The sequence below is a fragment of the Carassius carassius genome, chromosome 50 (assembly GCF_963082965.1).
Source record: "Carassius carassius chromosome 50, fCarCar2.1, whole genome shotgun sequence".
NCBI lineage: Eukaryota > Metazoa > Chordata > Actinopteri > Cypriniformes > Cyprinidae > Carassius > Carassius carassius.
Genome location: NC_081804.1, coordinates 15,283,497 through 15,304,660, shown reverse-complemented (window position 1 = coordinate 15,304,660; position 21,164 = coordinate 15,283,497). Strand labels below are relative to the sequence as shown.

The following is a 21,164-nucleotide window of genomic DNA, read 5'->3' as shown; positions in this document are numbered from 1 at the left end:
AACAAAGCAAAAAATTAGTCCTTACCTTGCCAAGAATATATTATTCTTGAAACTCCAAAGACTGGTAAACAAAAAAACTAAGAAAACCTCAGAAAAAGTACAGTCAAAATACAGTGATTTCCCTCTGTAGTTCCTGTTTGGATTGATGTTTGTACCAGAAAGCTCTGTAGTAACGTGTTTTGCAAAGCTGTTTTTCCTGCTTTATAGCTTGTCTGACGTGCTTGTACGAGTGTGTGTGTGTGTGTGTGTTGAGAGTGGTGTTAGGTTTACATTCCGCTCATCTCTTCCTGCTCCTCTCCCTGTTACGTAAACCTGTAGGGCACAGCTGATTGGACGAGACCTTCAAAGCAGCTATAAAAAGGTGGGGTTTGGAATATACAAATGATTGACAGCTGAAGGATATCACTAGCAAACAATGTCTACTATTTCTCTTCCTCTCCGATTCAGAAACACTGTCATTTAAATACACTGAATCTGAGTGGAATATTATTTGATTATCATGTAAACCTGCTATTAATTTATGGTGATTAATCACAATTAGTCATGGATATGCCTGTGATTATAGCTATTGACTCTGACTGATGGTATTTTATATCACACAATATTAACATCACATGTCTAAGTACTGTACCATATATTTACTGTATTTTTGTATTTAACCATTTAGCATTTATACTAAATTAGAATAAATAATAAATATATAATGGAAATACACTTATACAACAAGATTATGCGGAATTTGCTGTAAAGTGTTGTAAAAATTGAGTTGCAATTCTACAGTTCTGTGCATGTAGAGACACAATGCAGTTGTTGTCGTTTAATGTCCATTAAGTCATTAAGTAAGAATTAAATGCATTAAAGGTTTTGTAAGAGCAACAATAAATCATTTTTGCAATACCACTGTGAAGCTGGACGACTTTAACGTAGGTTTAAAATACACAAAAATCTATTTTAAGCTTTTTAATCGGTAAACAAAACAATGGGAAGACAAGAAGAGGGATCTATAAATAAAAAATTACATAAAGGAGATCAGACTCACTGCAGCAGGTCCTGGTCGGTGAGAGGCGAGCTCTGCAGCAGCTGCAGTATGTGTGAGGACTCAGAGGAGCTGCTCAGATCTCCATCCCTGCCACTCTTCGCCGTCATCTTCGACAAGCTGGAGCAGCTGAGAGCCAGCTCCAGAGCGTCCATCCAACAGCGTCCTGGAGAAAACCACAGGCTGTGGCTGTGCTCCTCAAATGGACTCCATACTGACAAGACAGTTTTACAGAAGACAAATGCCAATGCTCACCATCAGATTCGGATGCTGCTCTGAAGATCAGGTAGTTATTAGGTAAGGGTTGTGTGATGGAGCCCACAGATTCTCCTTTTGGACCCTGAAAAAACACAAACCCATCAGTCCCAACGATGAGGTCAAGCAAACGTCACATTTCAAGCGATGCTGTGGGCTGACCTTCATGGCCCATATGGACTTGTCCAGCGGATGGTAGAGTTTGAAGCAGAATCCGTCCTTCTTCGATGGCCTTTCAATGAGTTTGCAGGCATTGAGAAGAATTGTCCCCACCCAGTGATCTGAACCGGGCGTCTTGTAAATCAGGAGAATGCCGGGCTTCAGGATGCACCACAATTTCGTCCAACTCTTCAAAGTCCCCCGAATCTGATGCATCCCAGAATCACATCTCAAAGCTACTGAGAAATACTCGAATGGTTCAAATGAAAACCAGTGAGGTTTACCGACCTTTAGCCAGTTGGACATAATAACCACACTTGGATCCTTAAGTGCACTGAACAGCTCTTTTGCAACCCTCTTCTTTTCCTGTCGATAGTTCTTCTTCTGAACCTAAGATATGTTAGGTCAAGGTTTAGTGCATTGCTCAATCATCAGCTAGGGGGTGCAAGTGGGCAGTAAGACAAATGTCTACTCTTATTCTGTGAATAAATGTAGACTCTCGTGAACACAAGAGTGCACCATAAACGACATCACAGAGCTAAAAAAATACAGCAACAGTGGAGCTACCAGTTAAAACCTAGATGAACTGGACTCTTGCGTTCATAATTAAAATCCATTTGAAGTTCCAGGTTTTGATTCGTTTTTAAATCTTTCTATTGAATAATTTATCTGTTGCCTCTTGAATAGAGTTTGGGTATTTTTATAATATCACAGATGTCACTTCATATTGCATACACCAGATAAACCACTTATATACCACCTTTGGTTTCTACTTTAATGATTTAATTTTAGATTGTGGAGAAGCAATCTGATTGGACAAGACAAACGTCACTCATTTAAAATAAAGTCAGATTCACAAAACAAATCAACATTTCTATCTAAATGTTACATTTAGGAACTGTATTTAAATGTATGAAAGCCTTTATTTTATTTTTATTTATACTATAGAATTTTATAAATATTTTTCTTAGTAACTTTTTCAGTTTTATTTTGTTTTAGCACTTTTGTTATGAAACTGTCATTTTTATTAGTTTAACTTTTTCAAATTTTGCTTTCAGTTTTAGCTAGTAATTTTAGTACTTTAGTAAATTCAGAACTTAAACTTTAAGTAAAACTTTAAATAAAATATTTATTATTTATTTTATTTCAATTCAAATTTTTTTAATAGTTTGGGTTAAAAAATAAAATAAAATCTTTTCGTGACAGAATGTATTTGCCCCTAAAATAAATGTGTTTCCTGTAAAAAAAAAAGTATTCTATAGGAAGTGGGGCTGATGTTTTATATATTGCAAATTTAAGTTGAAAAAAATGAAAAAAAATATTAGCCACAGAACTTTCATGCATGCAAAATTTACTTAGATACAATTTGTAGCTGTCCAGAGTAAAAACAAAAAAATAGGCCAGACGAAAAGATGCATTAAATATTTGCAGAAATGTTTCAGAGTATTTCCTCTAGTAGAGAAGTGCCAGTACGCAGGTCCAGTGCCGTCCACCTGTTGACTGACACGGCGAACAAGACGCTGTTTAGAGAAACTGGGTCAGGAACTCTCGTACCTTAAGCGATTCTTTCCTTGCCAGCTTATCCGTGGGCGAGGAAGACTCCTTCTCCAAACCGATAAACATCCTGGATTCCGACTGAAGCAAAAGAAGAGATTGCAAAACTGAATATCCATTTAACTTTCATTTGACGTCAACATGAGATCAAAATCGCCACTGTTTGCTTTCTTCATACAGGATCCCGGACTAAATATGATGATATTTGATATCTTTTTCTCAATGAATATCCTGTTTCTTAAGAACATATCACATTACGGAAGTCGAATGGGTTGCTTGTGCCATTTCATGTTGACTTTAGAAAGTCTTAACGTAATAAGTATATTAACTTATGTTAAGTAAATATATTAATATAGTAATTGTAAAGTAAAGAAAGCTACTTCCAGCCACAACTCTTTTACACTAAGAGCAAAAGGCTGCAGGCTAAATGCAGCAGGTCTGTTTGGGCAGCTGTCTGTGTCAGTTGAAGATCAGACCAAAATATGGAGAAGACAGCTTTCCTCTTAGACCCAAATTAGCCTCTAAACCAAATCATCTACACAAAACAACAGTAAAGTTATTTTGCAACAAATAATCAATAAAATCAGTAATAAAGATCATCAACTGTAAACTTCATATAAAACATAAAATATTTTGTTAATAAAAATAATATTGAGCATTAACTAATAATAAAATGATAATAAAATATAATTAAAACAATATATATATATATATGAATAAATACATAAATGTGTTATTATTTTGGGCTAAGAGGAAGCTTTTCACAAGGCATCAAACAAACCTCAAACATTAGTATTGTGTAGTTTAAGGATGAATATGAACTTGTTTTCATTGTAATATCCAAGGTCTGAAATCTTTTTTTTCAAATGAAAACATTTCAGTTTCAGCATTTGAAGCCAAGTTTCCACAAATAAATAACTAACGTTTTTTCCGGACTATAAGTTGCGCTTTTTTCATAGTTTGGCTGGTCCTGCGACTTATAGTCAGGTGCGACTTATTTACCAAAATTAATTTGACATGAACCAAGAGAAAACATTACCATCTACAGCCGCCAGAGGGCGCTCTATGCTGCTCAGTGCTCCTGTAGTCTACACTGAAGACATAGAGCGCCCTCTCGTGGCTGGAGACGGTAATGTTTTCTCTTGGTTCTCGGTTCTAAATAAATGCGACTTATAGTCCAGTGCGACTTATATATGTTTTTTTTCCTCATCATGACGTATTTTTGGACTGATGCGACTTCAGGTGCGACTTATAGTCCAAAAAATACGGTAGTAAGTGGGCTGAAGTAGCAGGTGTGTTATGGAAAAGCTCTTCAACCACGAGTACAGGCTATTTTCTTTCCCATCTGCATTATGATGCCATCATATTTAATGCACGTAGTTAACAGAAAGCTGAAAATACCGCGCTGCTGGGCGAGCGGACCGGACTGACCTCGTCCCTCAGTAAGGGCAAAACGTTCCTCTCCAATTCATTACCTACAGAACATACACACGCACACACACCCACACCCACACAAACACAGCATTAACATCAATCACAAGAGTCAATACGATTTTTTAATGTTTGTTCAATTTTGTTGCATTTCTATCAGGTGTTTTAGGTGGTTTCCAGGTGGTTGGTGGTTGCTAAAGTTCCTAGGGTTTTAGTTGGTTGCTAATGCTTTCTGGGTGAATCCCAAACAGGTGCAAATGACCGTAGTGATTCAGAAGCAGTAATCTCTTGCATGTGTCTCTTTAATAATCTAGTGTTTCCACACAATTAGGAATTGAATGGATACCTGGGCTGAGCGGGTAGAGTTCATTGTCTCCTCCATAGGACAGGTTACGAGACAACAAACGTGGGTCGATCTTGGGAGGTGTGGCGGCTGTGGGACAGAGAGAGAACCGTCTGCGGAACAAGTTCTCTTCCTTCATTGTGCCAGCCAGTCTGTCAACCTGGAGGAAAAATTTGCAATGTTAATATAGTTTAGGAATGTTAATTTATATTTGTTAATATAGTTTGCAATAACTGCTCAACATTAATGCAGCAGTTATGTAGTCCTTTTCCTTACTAATAGTAGATAATCATCAAAGCAAAGTGGGTAGATGTAAGCGAATGTTAGTGTCCACACCAACTTGGATGCAAATGCTTCCAGAAAGCTTATGCAACATAAAGATTTATGCTAAATGAGACATGCGGCTGACAGAATATAAGTGCATTAAGTTGAAGTCTGTAAATGTGAGATTGCAGATTAAACTGATTCTAAAGAGACAAAAAAATTCAACCTAACACAAAATATGGCGTAAAGCTTTCTGTTATGTTTTCCTTGCAAATGACTCTTATGAGCCTATTCTTGTAACAAATCATTCAAAAAGACTGATTCAGTTTGAATCAGTCCTTTACTGAAAATACTTCTGCTGATTAAATCTGAATCAAAATCTGACCGACTTTGTCTGACTGACCAACTGCAATTTATTAAATTAATTTAATTTATTCAACAATTTAACACACTATTATTCACCCACCATCCATCCATCCATCCATCCATCCATCCATCCACCAAACAATCAATCCATCCAAGAATCTAGCCCGCTACACATATATCAATCCATCCAATGATCTAATACACTATCCATCCATCCTTCCAATGATATCATATTACCCATTATCCATCTTTCCATCCATCCAACCATCTAGTCCAATATCTATCCATCAACCCATCCATCATATATATATTTCAGTGATTTCATGACATGACATGATTTCAGTTTATTGTATATTTAAATATTTTAACCCTAAAAACTACATCATTTACCTGCAGTTATTCACTAAATTTGCTAGATGCATTCATTAAATATTCAGGTTTGAAATGTAGGGTAGCAAAATTAAAGATTTCAGGTTACATAAGATGACACTAATCAACTGAGCAAATGAAAAGAACATGGGCTTTTAGTTGCAGAGCATCTGAATCAACTTCCCAGCATCCTCCCTTCTCATGAAAATGATCTAAAAATAGTCTTTGTGCTGCAGTGTCAGTCTGAGTGGGGTGTGGGAGCTGCTGTCTATAAGTTGAACAGTTACCAAGTCTGTTCTACCTCTCTGTCTCTCCCTAGAGCTCTGCAGTCGGCTCAACCAATCACATCTCAAAGCCACAGCTATAGGGCAGGGCGGGTGGATTAAATTGGCCATGCATCTGGCTGCTGTTCAGTTTGCTCTGTTTACAAGACTATGAGTTGCAGAGAGACAAAAACACATCCTGAATAGACTAAACAAAAATAACACCTGCAAGAAGAATGAAGAAAGAAGAAAGAAAAACCAAGACAATCACAAAAGAGATCTCCTTTAATGCCAAATGTGCAATTTTTTCAGTGTTAAAGAATTAATTTGACAAACATTCTTCCATGGAACACCAAATTAGATTTTTATTTATTACTTTTTTTAAGAACATCCTGGCTGCTCTTTTCCAAAACATGGAAATGAATGAGTACTAGTGCTGTCCCTCTCCAAAAGACTCCAAAAGTGCCCAAGTTGTAAAGTGATTTTTATCTATTAATTTTTATGAGGGACCGTACAAGCCATAATACTCTCTGGCACTCTCACACACATACATTCTCCTTTCACATACATTTTTTTTGGCTTTCACACAGTAATGCTGGGTACACACCAAAAAATTTTTTTACATCTTATAAGATTTTCAAAATGTGATAGACCACAAACACGAGGATAAAAAATCCTCGATTCAACCGTTTTGCTCCTATAGTGTGTGGTGTGCCATGATGTGGCAAAGACAGCGCACGTCAAGCCTCATCCATACTGCCAGATGCGCTCGTGGAGATTTGCGGTGCAGGGCCACGCGAGAATATAACCGAGCGTTACGAAACAGGCTGCGTGAGTGCGGCAAGTGTGAACGGCTCGTCCGTGACTTTGGATTCACGCTGCGTGGGGAAGAGAGGAGCGAGTATGAGAAGCATTCAGAGACAGGCTGTGTGTGCGATCTTCTGAATGGGGAATAGCGAACATGCAATAAAGGATGCTCTTGATATGCATTGTGACGCAGCTCTTGTAAATTATCTTTTTTGTTCGTTGTCTGTCTTTTCAAAGCTTAAGTTACATAACATTTCTCTTTAGTTTTCATTTGCCTAACTATTGACCTGCCCCTGTAGACGCCATAATCTCACTCTGTCTCTCTCCTGCTTTCCGGAGTTTTTTTTTTTTTTTTTTTTTAATGGTGGAAGTTTAGACAGTTGGCTAGAGCAGAGCTGACTGGGGAGAACGGAGGTGCACTCACTCTATTAGTTAGTAAGACTGCCACTCAAGGCTGACAGTCATGCATAATATCGCGTCCACATCGCAGGCTTTTGCAATTAGCAATTTGCAATGTCTCAAATCGCGATTACGATTCGATTTCGATTAATCGCACAGCCCTAGTGTGTACCCAGCATTACATTCTCCTTTCACATGCATACATTTCTACTATCACATACTTACATACTCCTTTCACATACATATGTATAGAATGTTTGTATGTCTGAAGAAAATATGTGTATTTAATAGCATATCTGAATAAGTTTTATTGATTTATTTCCAAGGATGATATTAAAGGCTATTGCTGTGAAGTGAGCAACTGTGAGGAAAACAGTGGTACAGCAAGGCAGCTGTGCTCCTCATCCTTATGGGATTTTGCTTTTGAACACCTCCAGCATATTTTAATAATACTGTGATAATACTGATAACCGTGATAATTTCGTTCACTATAATCGTGGTATGAAATTTTCATATGGTTACATCCCTAAATACAGAATGTTGTGTTTGCCATGCCTCATCCTATTTGTTTTTGTTAATAAACATTTTGTAAGCTAGTTTGCCATTGCAGCATACTGTTTTATTGTTGTTGTGCTTTTTAATTAAGAATAACAATGAATTCATATTTTGTTTTAGTCTTAAAAAATGAAAGGTGTGTAGATGTAAGCAAAACAGACCATTATCTTTTCTCATAAAACGTGAGACAATCGCAAATTCGAAAGTGAAAGTGTCCGAAGTTTGGCTTATAACACAGCAAACGAGGATCTCCCGTTCACAAAATCAAATCACAAATAATACTACTGATGAAAATGAACGGGTTGAATGTTAACCACTTTCATTTCCATATAACTATAAATTATGATAAAAGTTCATCAGCATGCATTGATTAATCCCATGTTGTAGCAAAAAACAAAAAGAGCAACCAGTGAGAATAATGAGCCTGGATCTCTGTTATGTCATATGGGCTGACAAACTCACCTTTAGTCTTCCAGTGATTTATGAACGAGGTGTTCTGGGAATTCCTTTACATTTTCGTCACTGTCTACATTGATGATATCCTCATTTATTCCCGGGAACCAGGCTGAATATCACCAACAACTGATGCAGGTCGTCCAGAAACTTCAAGAATTCCAGCTATACTGTACCTCATGCTCAAGAAATGTGAGTTTTTCCATTTCCTTGGATATGTCATCAACCAATATGGTATCCGCATGGACCAGAGGAAGGTAGAGGCAGCTGAGAATTGGCCACAATCCATGTCCATTAAGGAACTACAATGCTTCTTGGGTTTGCATACTTCCACAGGAGGTTCATCAACAACTTCAGTAAGATACGCTCCCCTCTAACCTCCTTACTGAAACATTGAGCCAAATCTCTGTCCTCAAACAGCATCCAATGCATCCAATGACTTCATCCAACTCAAGAAAGCCTTCTGTGCCGCTCCTACCCTAGTGCATCCCAGAGCATGCACAGAACTCCCTGTGTCAAGCCACCACCAGATTAAAACCCTTCCAGTGCATACTCGGCTACCAAACCCCTCGTTTTCCTGGCCAGGTAAGCCTTCTGACATTCCAGCTATCCACCACTGGTTCCAGGACAGTGAGAGGGTTTGGAACTCTGCTCTCATCCACCTGCAGAGGGCAGTTTGGAGACAAAAGAACCAGCCTGATGCTACCATAAACCATATATTGATCCTCTGCTTCCTTCCTCTCCAGGGTCTGCTGGTTATCTTTGCAAATGTATAAATTAAAAACACCATGTCATGTGTCAAGATCAGTCTCTCATAATATCTATGAATATTTATGAATTAATAATTTATTATATTTGCGTAAAAATATATATTATTTTAGAAAAAATATTTAAAAACATTTTCGAAAATTAGTTGTGTACACTCAAATGTATTCCAGGCTTAAATATTTTACTTCATGGTTACAGCAGATTACATTTGCAGAGTCATCAAATGTCCTTAAATCACAATATGAAATGAACATGAATCCAAAAACAAACATGTTACTAATGTTAAATAAAACTTTGTGAAACTTTGTCTCTGTGTGTGGCATAAAGGCCTGGCTGATGGAGCAAGAGGCATTTCATTGTCTTATTAAGAATTTCAAAAGCTAATTTATTGATGTGACACTTCCTACATCGAAAGGGGCATTGCTAATAATGATTGCAATTCTAAATTTAACAAAACGCTACACTCAATTTTAGATTGAGACGAGCAAGAACATTATTAAGAGCTGGTGTATAAGAGATCCAGCAGTGTCTTGCAATAAAAATGCCAGGAAAATAATACACTGCAATTATTCACACAAAAACAGCCTGATGTGTTATAGACAAGCCATTCATTTATGGTGACACTCTTGGGAGGCTCCATATTTACAGACCAAAACTGTAAAAAAGGCTTGTTCTATGTTCTATGCCTGATTCATTTAAACAGCATACAGCCATTGTTTAAATGTTTCCATTCATAACTGGCAGCCATTGTTATGTTGATGAGGGTCTCGACCCTGCATGCCTGCCCTATGATCTATTCCAGTAATCTTTAAACAGAGCTGAGTAAATTAATCGTAGAAAAACTGAGCAGAAACACAAGAGCGATGCCAAGCCACTGTCAGCACAGTCTAACCAGCGTCCTCCTGTGACCCCACAACTCTGATTTAAGGTCTGGCACTCCACAGCAGCTTCGAAACACTCCCTACTGAGACTTCAGAAGAAAACAACCCTTCATCTTGGCAGCTGACATCTTTAATCGCTTCTTAACAAAGCCAGCAAAGAGACTTAATCCAGAGAGAGGTTGACGTTGCTCAGCTATGACAAATGAATGGATCTCAGTGTAAAAGTACCAGTGAAGTTAGATCCCGTGGGGGTGCCAAAACTTTTGCACCAAAACAGTTTTCTTATTGCAGTCAACTGGTTAGCAGACTTTTTTCTGCCATGGGATCTATTCCAAAAATCTATTTTGGAATTTGCTAAAATATCATTTAGAATGCCACCACAAATTCTTATATAAAACTATGGATTTTCTTTGACCCCAGAGATTCCTAAAAAAACATGGAGGACACAATTGATGCACTGTCTAGCTAACAACAGTAGTTTACTTTCCTCACAGCTAGCTGCCTCTGTGTTAGCCTTAAGGAAACCCCATGTTTTCACCCATCCAATATCCATTTGCTTTGTGACAAAATTATTTTTGACTGCTGAGTGAATTTGTGTTTTTGAATGTTTGTGGATCAATGGACTGACCATGTCCAGACTGAATTTACGCTTTCAGTTTCTGGCTTATCTCCATCCTTACTGGGCTTTTAATCCAACTCCAAGCACTGGATTTAAGGCCTGGCCAAATGACCTATTTACTAATGTTGGCAGCATAACAGCAGACAGGGCATGGCGTATCTCACGAGACAAGTTCTCTAACATGAATCGCGTGGTGACCTCATTTCCATTATAGAGGTGCAAGCCAAGCTGCCACTCAAGCAGAAAGTAACACATGGGACTGGATAAAACATAAATAAACGATGGAGACTTTTAGATTTACAAATGGGTTTAGTGTTGGTTAAATTGTAACAGACTGTCAATGCTACTTCTTCGACAACATGAAGTCAACATGAAATCAAAACTGCTCTTAATACACATTCCTGATCTTATTGTACATGTAAACTGGTGCATGTTATTTCAAATGTAAAAAAAAAAAAGAAAAAAAAATCTGAGTATTTTATCAAAATGTAGTTTGCTCTACCTCTGAAGCAACTTTCTTTTGAAGTGACATAAAAAAAATAGTAATTCTACCCCATTTTTATCAAGAATGATTTATTAATAATTATCATTAAGCTTTTTGAGAGTTACATTTAGAGCATTACATTTCACTCCCTGATCTGGCCTTGAAATATAAAATAAAAATATCAAGTTAGGAGACTTGACAAACAGGCAATCTATTTTTCCAATAAATAATAAAAGATTACGGCAAAGAATTTGTGTTCATTTTTTTTTTAATTCAGAAATTAAAAACATGTTTGTTATAGAAGAGGTGTATTCAAGTCACTATATGTGTAAGAGCCATTTTGGTCTTATGTACAGTTATGTCCAGTAGGTGTCACTCTTTCTTGATTGTTCACAATATATAGGTAGGAACCTTCCTTCAGGTAACAGGTGTTGCTGGAGGGAAGGTGTACACAGTTTTTGACCGCTACGCTACACTACGCTACGCTACACTACGCTACGCTAGGTTGTTTGTCATGTTAGGCAAGTCATTGTAAAGGTGAAGGATTGGTGGATTTACTGACTGGTCATTGGATTCTTGCCTATATGGAAATGAAGACCAGTAACGGTAAAATAAATCAACAACAATGAGCAATTTTAACATCTTGTGTGGACATTCCAGTTAATAGTAACCCAAGTGTGCGCGTCCATTACAAACACCATCCAGCATCCCTCAGCAGCTTAAAGTATTAGACTTGGCCGCTTACATTTAGTCAAAAACTGTATATCGACATAAAAGGAACTGTGTTTAGCCTATACGTGACTTTGGGGCTTCATAATTGGCCGAAGGGAATAAAGTATTATTGGAAGAGCTTCGCATCGACTTTACCAACGACCAAGGTCAGCTGCAATCGTGACAAGAGGACATCGCAGCGTTCGCAACTGTTGATTACACACGCACGTCTCTCCTACTGGGTTACGGACATTCATCAGCGCAACGAAAGACATCGGAGCTGTTCTATAAACGTCAGCAGAGGAGCTGTGTTTAAACAATGGCGCCCAACGTGAACAGGTATGTTTAGTAGCGCTACTTAATGTTGAATGGCCATTTAACTTTGTGTGTACACATCATGGGACATAAATCCAATGCATTGGTCGTCAAAGACAAAAACTAACTTTGCGAACTAGTTTCAATAGTTTCGATCGTGTTTTTTGACTCTCTGTGTATTATGGAGACATCTGAAAGTGAGCACAGGTCTATGGAAACGCCACAGTTGAGTGCTTTAAATGACTTTGATGTTCAAACGGACAAAGAAAAACGTGTTGTGAAATTAACTTCTAAAGCATTTGCTGCAAAGGTTGAAAAATTACAGAGTGATAGAAAATCTGTGTTAATTAAAGCTACCAATTTAAGAAAAAATATGCAAGGTCTGATGCAACAAACAAATGTAAAAGATGTACAAAGTGCTTTTGATGATCTTTTAAATTTGTGTGATGAAGCAAAAGGTATTCATGATTCTTTGATGGGTATGTTACCTGAAAGTGAGAAGGAAAAACATGACATATGGTTTAAAGCAAAAATGATTGTGAATAATGATTTTATTGCTGAAGTCAAAATGTGGGTATCATGTGCTGAGAATGAAGTTAGGCCTACTTTAAATGAGGTCATGCATGCCAAGGTGATGATGTTGATCCACATGATAGTATTTCAAATGTTGGTAGTAAACGTTCAAGTAAAGCGAGTACATGCAGTAGTGTTTCTTCTGCAAGAGTTATAGCTGAGGCAAATAAGGCTGCACTGCTCGCTCGTATGGCAACGTTAAAGAAAAAACACGCTTTGGAGGAGCAAGAGCAGAAGATAAAGAGGAAAAAGGAGCAACTGGAGTTGAAGGCAATGCTAGCAGAATCTACTGCTAAACTTGCAGTTTTACAGGCCTCTGAATGTCACAGTGTTTCTAAAGCCTCTTATAATATGCATCCTCAATTGGAAAAGGAAGGGGAGAAAGCTACCTCAATTATATTGAATCCAATGGCAGAGGAGTTTGAATCTGCTGTAAGTAGTAAAATGGAAAACCAAGTATCAGTAGTGGATCCTCCTTTGGCATCTTCTGTGTCGTATCAGGACATTTGTCAGCAGACATGGCAGGAATGTACGGACTTAGAAAGACCAAGTTCCCAGCATATACTACGAAAAACATCAGTTCAGTCTCATGGACCTCTTGCATCGGATAGGGCTTCTCAGCATCAGTCAGTTCAGTCTCATGGACCTGTTGGATCTGATAGGACTTCTCAGCATCAGTCAGTTCAGTCTCATGGACCTCTTGCATCCAAGCGTGCCGCACAAGCCCTGACAAGTGAAGCCAAAATGTCTTGATCGCCCCCTGGTGAGTGGTCCTAGTATAGGTCATAAACCCCGCCTCCCCATGTTATTCAATGGGACGCGAGACCAACTAAACAATTAAATTACCCTTCAAATATCTTTTTTCCGAAGCTGTTTTTTGTCATTTACTGTAGTTTGTATCACGCTAATGTAAATTCAAGTGTTCGTTTTTAAAATAAGTTGTTTTTTAGATAGTTATTTAATGCTCTAAAAACGGTGGTGTGACGTCGTGATTGACAGCTCTCTGAGCTGGAGGAGGCACTGAAGCGTCAACAGGCTTTTTTCATGATCTTCGGAGGACTGAGGAGATTGCATTTACCTTATTTTAATGAGATTGGATTGGAACGGAGCAGACAGAGTTCACAGGAGCAGGACTCCACTTCCAAAACAGTGCAGATTACGGTATGTGCATTCTGCGAGGGAGAGTGAGGGCGGGGCACAGGGGCGGGGCCGTTGATTTCGCGGCTTTAAGGCTTTACTTCCTGCTTGCTACTGCGCATAGCTACTGCGCAGAACTGGTCCCTAGATCGCTATCTGCGCAGGCGCAAGTCCAAGATGTCAGCGCCATATCGGGACACTGGCGGCTTCAGTTTTGACCAATGGAAGAGAGCGAAGGCGAGTCGTCCATCTTTTTTTACAGTCTATGCTTGCATCTGATAGGACTTCTCAGCATCAGTCAGTTCAGTCTCATGGACCTGTTGGATCTGATAGGACTTCTCAGCTTCAGTCAGTTCAGTCTCATGGACCTCAAGGATCTGGTAGGACTTCTCAGCATCATTCAGTTCAACCTCATGGACCTCTTGGATCTGATAGGGTTTTTCAGTATGCATCAGTGCAACCTCATGGATGTCTTGCACCCGATAGGATTTCTCAACAGACATCAGTTCAGTCTCATGGACATCTTGCATCTCATGTGATTTCTCAACCACAAATTGAGAGTCAGGGTGGTGACATTGTCACCATAATGCAAAGGCAAAATGAAATAACAGCAGCTCTTGTCCAACACCAACACTGCACATCTTTACCAGCAAGAGACATTCCCTTGTTTGATGGAGATCCTCTTCATTATGTTTCATTTATACGAGCATTTGAAAAGGGAGTGGAGGAGAAGGCAAGTCATAGTGATTCCTTGTATTATCTGGAACAGTTTACTAGGGGGCAGCCTAGGGAGCTGGTCCGCAGTTGTCTTCACATAACCCCTAACTCTGGCTATGCTAAGGCAAAACAGTTATTGGAGGAACATTTTGGCAATAAGTATAAGATCGCCACTGCTTATTTAGAAAGAGCGTTGTCTTGGCCCTCAATAAAGGGGGAGGATGTTAATGCTTTGCAGTCTTATGCTCTCTTTCTGCGTGGTTGTTGCAATGTCACTGAGGAGCTGCAGTACCTTCAGGAGTTAAATATGCCAAGCAATATGAGAGTCATTATATCTATATTTCCTTTCAAGCTCAGAGAACAGTGGTGAGTTGTTGCACATAACATTCTGGAAACTACTGAATGCAGAGCTTTTTTCAAAGATCTTGTTCAATTTGTTGAAAGACAGGTTAGTATCCTAATGGATCCTTTGTTTGGTGATATTAGAGACTTGCCAACTAGCATGAGGCCTGTTAATCGGTCAAAGCTACGTTCAGAAGGCAGAGTTAAAGGAAACATATCTGCCACTACCGTTGCACCTGTGGAATCTGGGGAAACTACTAAGAATGTGAGAAGGGAATTGCCATTATGTTTGTGTTGTGCTAAGCATCATTTGTTGGAGTACTGTCCACAATATAAAGGGAGGAAGCATAGGGAAAAGATGGAATTTCTAAATGAGAAAGAGCTTTGCTTTGGTTGCTTAAGTGCTGGGCACATGAGTCGTAGCTGTGGCAAGCGGTTGACTTGTAGGATATGTAGTCAGCACCATCCCACTGTGCGTCATATAGACAGAAATACAGCCAACTACAACAAAGCTTCCAAGGAGTCAGAGGCACACAAGTTCTTGGGATCTACTGAAACATGTGGTCATACAGGGGCCGGAAAGGATTGCTGTCTTCTTTCTATCTTACCAGTTCAAGTCAAGGCCAGTAAGGGAGATCATACAATCCAGACGTATGCATTCCTGGATCCTGGCAGTTCTGCGACCTTTTGTACAGAAAGCCTTATGCAGCGGCTCAATCTTTCTGGTAGGAAAACGCAGTTTCTGTTACAAACTATGGGACAGGAAAGAGTTGTACCTGCATACATACTTTCAGGTTTGGAAGTATCCGCTATTGATGATCGCATCTTCTATCAGCTTCCACAAACACTCACACAGAAACAAATGCCTGTAAGTTCTGATAACATGGTATCTAAAGGAGATTTGTCCAAGTGGCCTTACTTGGCAAAGGTTAAAGTTCCCCGTATAATGGCTAACGTTGAGTTGTTGATTGGAAACAATGCTCCCAAGATGATGGAGCCTTGGGAAGTCATAAATAGCCATGGGGATGGCCCTTATGCTATAAGAACAGCATTAGGTTGGGTTATCAATGGTCCTTTGAATGCAGGCAGCCTTGAGGAGGAAGACCGTTCTGCAGTGGTTAACAGGATTTCTGTGTGTAGACTGGAGATGTTGCTTAAATAATTCAACCATGACTTCAATGAGCGAGGTGTAGAAGAGCAAGGATTGTCAAGAGAGGATATTAGATTCTTGGAGATTGTCTGAGAGATTGCTGTCAAGCTTGAGGACCATCATTATACCTTGAAGTTGCCATTTAAAAGGGAAAATGTGTATCTTCCTACCAACTTCTCTTTGGCAAAACAGCGGATACTTGGATTGAAGAGGAGATTTCAGAGAGACGAGCTGTTTTATGAGGGGTATGTAGCATTTGTCAGAGAAATGATTAACAAAGGATATGCAGAGCAATTGCCCACTAAGCAGCTGAAAGGAGACAGCGGCAAGGTGTGGTATATTCCTCACCATGGTGTACGTCATCCCAGGAAGAGGAACCTACGGGTGGTTTTTGATTGTGGTGCGGCATTCAAAGGAACATCATTAAATCAAGTCCTTCTGCAAGGTCCCAATTTTACAAGTACATTGCTTGGTGTTCTCCTAAGGTTTAGGCAGGAGTCGGTAGCTGTCATGGGAGACATACAGGCAATGTTTCATCAGGTTAGGGTGGCAGAAGAGGACAGGGATTTCCTCCATTTCTTGTGGTGGCAGAACGGAGATTTTACAAAAGAAGTGTAAGTGTTTCGCATGACCGTCCATCTTTTTGGGGCTGTCTCCTCTCCAAGTTGCGCTGCCTTTGCGTTGCGAAAAACAGCAGATGATCATCAATGTGAATTCCATGAGGAGGTTGTTCAAACTCTCAAAGATAATTTTTATGTAGATGATTGCCTTAAGAGTGTGGCATCTGAAGAGGAAGCAGTTTCTTTAGTTCAAGATCTTTCCAATCTCTGTCAGCAAGGAGGTTTTACTCTGACAAAATGGATAAGCAACAAGCGCACTGTCCTGCAAACCTTTCCTGAGGAGTGTTGAGCCAAGGAGTGGAAAGAGCTGGATCTGGACAAGGACAGCTTGCCTGTTGGGAGAGCTCTTGGTTTGTTGTGGTGTGCGGAAACTGACTCATTTAAGTTCAAACTGGAGATTCAGGAGAAGTCTTGCACAAGAGGTGGAATGTTGTCAGTGTCCAGTTCAGTATACGATCCACTTGGGATTTTGGCACCAGTAGTGTTACCTGCTAAGATCATGCTACATGAGCTATGCCGGAGGAACTTTGGATGGGATGAGACTGTGCCCTATGACATATTGCGTGGTTGGACATGGTGGTTGAAGGAACTTAATGCACTCTCTGAATTCAAGGTTGAGAGATGCGTTAATGATCTGATGCTAAAGAAAGAGCTGAGGCTTCAATTGGAAGAATCAGTCTTCTGGACAGACAGCACATCTGTACTCAAGTATGTCATGAATGAGGACAAGCGGTTTCATACTTTTGTTGCCAACAGAGTCTCCATCATCAGGGAAGCCACAGAGACATCACAGTGGCGATATGTTGGCACAAAGGAAAATCCAGCTGACGATGCATCCAGAGGAAGGAGGGCTGGAGATTTTATCAAGAACAACAGATGGATAGAAGGACCCAAGTTTCTGTACAAACCAGAAGAGTATTGGCCTGTAAATATGGTGGACACTGCAGTAGCGTTTGGGGACCTTGAGGTCAAGAAGGAAGCATTTGTCAATGTGGTAAATACTCAAGGCTCACCAAAGGGTACAAATAGGTTGATGGCTTACTTCTCAGATTGGAAGAGACTTAGAGTATCAGTTGCCTGGTTTCTTAAGTTGAAGAGGATGTTGTTGAGAAGGATTTGCAAGAGGAGAGAGTCAGATACTGCTGAAGCCAATAAACGGAATGTCCTGGAGCAAGGGAATCAAATAGCTAAAGGTACAACAGGAGGAAAAACCTTGTCGATAGAGGATCTTATGGGAGCCGAGACAGCTATAATTTGGTATTGCCAACAGAAAAGATTCCCTGGGGAAATTGCTGCTTTGTCTTCTGGAAAGCATACGGTGAGCAAACAGAGTACCATCTATAAGTTGGATCCATGGTTGGATAATGGGCTTCTGAGAGTCGGAGGGCGGCTGACACGGGGTTCATTGCCAGAAGACACAAAACATCCGCTACTCCTTTCTAAAGATCAGCATGTGGCTACCCTCATACTGAAAGATTTACATCAACAGCTTGGTCATAGTGGGCGTAATCACATGTTGTCTGCTTTGAGAAGAAGGTATTGGATCACAGGTGCAACCTCAGCTGTGAGGAAGGTCGTAGCAGAATGCTGCTTCTGTAAAAAATATAATGGGAGGATGATGGGACAGAAGATGGCTGATCTGCCTAAGGAGAGGATTATGCCAGACCATCCGCCATTTACCAACACAGGTGTTGACTATTTTGGACCAATAGAGGTGAAGAAGGGAAGAGGTACAGTGAAACGTTATGGTGTCATCTTCACCTGCTTGGCCAGTAGAGCTGTTCATCTTGAACTTGCCAATTCTCTTGACACAGATGCCTGCATTAATGCTCTTCGTCGATTTATCAGTAGAAGAGGGCAAGTGGAGCATCTTCTTTCAGATAATGGCACAAATTTTGTAGGAGCAGAGAGGGAACTTCGGGAGGCACTTTTGTCATTGAATCAGGCTAAGATTCAACGAGTGCTATGTCAGAAGGGCATTAAGTGGAGTTTCAACCCTCCAGCTGGATCCCATTATGGTGGGGTTTGGGAGCGGATCATCCGCATGTTGAGGAAGATTCTCACTGCAGTATTCCAACAGCAGACACTTGATGATGACAGTTTCCATACAGTCTTGTGTGAAGCGGAGGCAATCTTGAACGATCGACCAATCACCAAATTGTCTGACGATCCAATAGATCTTGAAGCTCTCAATCCCAATCATATTCTGTTGTTAAAGGGAAAACCATCCTTATCTCCTGGATTGTTTGATGTTCATGACTTTTACATAAAAAGAAGGTGGAAACAGGTTCAGTACATTTCAGACCTTTTTTGGAAGAGATGGTTGAGGGAATACCTACCATTGCTGCAGGAGAGGCAGAAATGGAACAAGATTAAAAATAGCCTTAAATCTGGAGACATAGTGGCCATTATGGATCCAACGGCACCTCGAGGATCCTGGCCACTCGGAAGAGTTTTGGAAACATTCCCTGACAAGAAGGGGCTTGTGCGCTCTGTTCGTTTACAAACTAAGTCAAGTGTTATTGACAGGCCTGTAGCAAAACTTTGCTTTTTACATGAGTCAATTGGTTCAGGGGTTTGTTACAAGCATCATGTGTGTATGTTTGTTTATGGCTCTATGTTATGTGTTGGGAATTGGTATATTGATTCATCCCAATTAGGGGCCGGTATGTAAGAGCCATTTTGGTCTTATGTACAGTTATGTTCCAGTAGGTGTCACTCTTTCTTGATTGTTCACAATATATAGGTAGGAACCTTCCTTCAGGGAACAGGTGTTGCTGGAGGGAAGGTGTACACAGTTTTTGACCGCTACGCTACGCTACGCTAGGTTGTTTGTCATGCTAGGCAAGTCATTGTAAAGGTGAAGGATTGGTGGATTTACTGACTGTTCATTGGATTCTTGCCTATATGGAAATGAAGACTACAACAATATATAAAATAAAAATATATATATTAAAAATAAATCAACAACAATGAGCAATTTTAACATCTTGTGTGGACATTCCAGTTAATAGTAACCCAAGCGTGCGCGTCCATTACAAACACCATCCAGCATCCCTCAGCAGCTTAAAGTATTAGACTTGGCTGCTTAAAATATGCATGAACTGCATTTAAAATGTATTTTTAATAAAATAATGGATATGACAAAAAAAAAATTAATGACTCGTGACATATAGCTTACATAATTTATAATTCATAATCGAAAAATGGCTTTTGTCATTGAATAACCTATTTAACTAAGAAAAAAGTCCCATTACAGAAGTAAAATGCAAACTGTGTTTCATGTAGAGCTGCAACAAAATCCATAATAATTAATAATGGAGATATCAGATAGTGAGTTTGAGTATCAATGAATCACATCTATATGCTGTGCATGGAAAAGCCTGAGCATCTTATAAGGTCATTTACATTAAACTATGAGTTTCTTTGAAGTGCATAATATAAAGCATAAAATACAGAAAAAATAGCTTTTTATCCAATTAATACAAAATAAAAAAAATCAACCGAATAATCGATTAATCGCAAAATTAATCGATCAATCAATATAACTGCAAGTTGCAGCTCTAGTTTTATGCTGACTTGGCCAAAAATAACACTGCCTTTTTTGGGGTTGTAAACGGTTTCAAACAACCAGGGCAAGGTGCTGGGTTTCTCACGACAAAAACTCAAAATCCCAACCCATTATGATTTTAAACTGGTTTAACTGGCTTCAGACCTGACACTGCTCCAGGTCAAGGCAAAAATAAAGATGACACCTACATATTAGTGTTCAAGTCTGACTGAAGTTTGAAGTCTGCTAAAAGGAGATCAGGGTGGTATTTTCAGGCCCTCACATGGGGAAAGTCTAAAAGCACTAGCTGGCTTCGCACTGAGCAGCCACTTTAAATAGACCGACAGCATGGCCTCCAGGCTCTCAGCTCTACTAATGATGTGTTCAGCCTCGTAGGCGACCGTGACCAATAACAAGGTCATAGGCCAGCTTGTACCTTCATGCTGGGGGATGACAGTGCTCAGTCCTACTTTCTTGTCTGAAAAGCAGCAATTACAGCTCCTTGTTTTTGAAGGCCAGGGTAACCCTTGAAAACTGTGACCTGACTGCCAAAGGGTCTGCAAAAACATATCGTAAAGAAGTCTGGAAACAAACTCAGGTTTGAAAATTATTAAAAAAGGATAGTTGACTTAATCACTGTTCTTCAAAGTCTGATATTATTTACTTTTCATTTAGTTCCAAACCATATGTTAATTAATTTGATTTGATTTAAACTTCAGAAGCGTCAGTCTAATTCCTGAATGAATCCTTCAGGCTGGTTCTGTTCAAATGAACACATCTAATTAAAAAAAATGAGACATCACTACCCTAAAGAACTCTCAAGATGTTCAAAAATGACTTAAAGGGATAGTTCACCCCAAAAAATAACTTTTGTCACCATTTACTACCCTCAAGTTGTAGTTGTATAAGTTTTTTTTCTTCTGCTAAACACCAAAGAACCACTTAACGATAACTTGATGAAGAACCACCTGATGACAACAATTGACTTCCATAGCATTTTCCCCGCATAGAAGACGATGGCTTCTCAGTCAAAGTAAAAAAAT

General features: G+C 39.4%; 1 protein-coding gene and 1 long non-coding RNA gene across 3 annotated transcripts in view; one reads left to right on the top strand and one right to left on the bottom strand.

Moving 5' to 3' along the window:
* LOC132133183 (oxysterol-binding protein-related protein 5-like) overlaps window positions 1–21,164 on the bottom strand; it is a 47,837-nt gene that overhangs the window by 13,020 nt on the left and 13,653 nt on the right. The window contains exons 2-8 of one of the 2 annotated variants that reach the window (XM_059545932.1): window positions 4,782–4,938; window positions 4,436–4,479; window positions 3,005–3,085; window positions 1,739–1,840; window positions 1,454–1,657; window positions 1,292–1,376; window positions 1,040–1,202 (exon numbers count right to left, since the gene is read on the bottom strand). In XM_059545932.1, the coding sequence (XP_059401915.1) occupies window positions 1,040–1,202; window positions 1,292–1,376; window positions 1,454–1,657; window positions 1,739–1,840; window positions 3,005–3,085; window positions 4,436–4,479; window positions 4,782–4,917 (815 nt within the window). In that variant the 5' untranslated portion in view covers window positions 4,918–4,938. Of the gene's footprint in view, window positions 1–1,039; window positions 1,203–1,291; window positions 1,377–1,453; window positions 1,658–1,738; window positions 1,841–3,004; window positions 3,086–4,405; window positions 4,480–4,781; window positions 4,939–21,164 lie in introns of both variants that reach the window. The other variant, XM_059545933.1, reaches the window with a different exon arrangement.
* LOC132133184 (uncharacterized) lies at window positions 4,324–4,869 on the top strand. The gene is made up of 3 exons (XR_009429136.1): window positions 4,324–4,446; window positions 4,596–4,686; window positions 4,767–4,869. It is a non-coding gene; the product is annotated as an uncharacterized LOC132133184 (long non-coding RNA).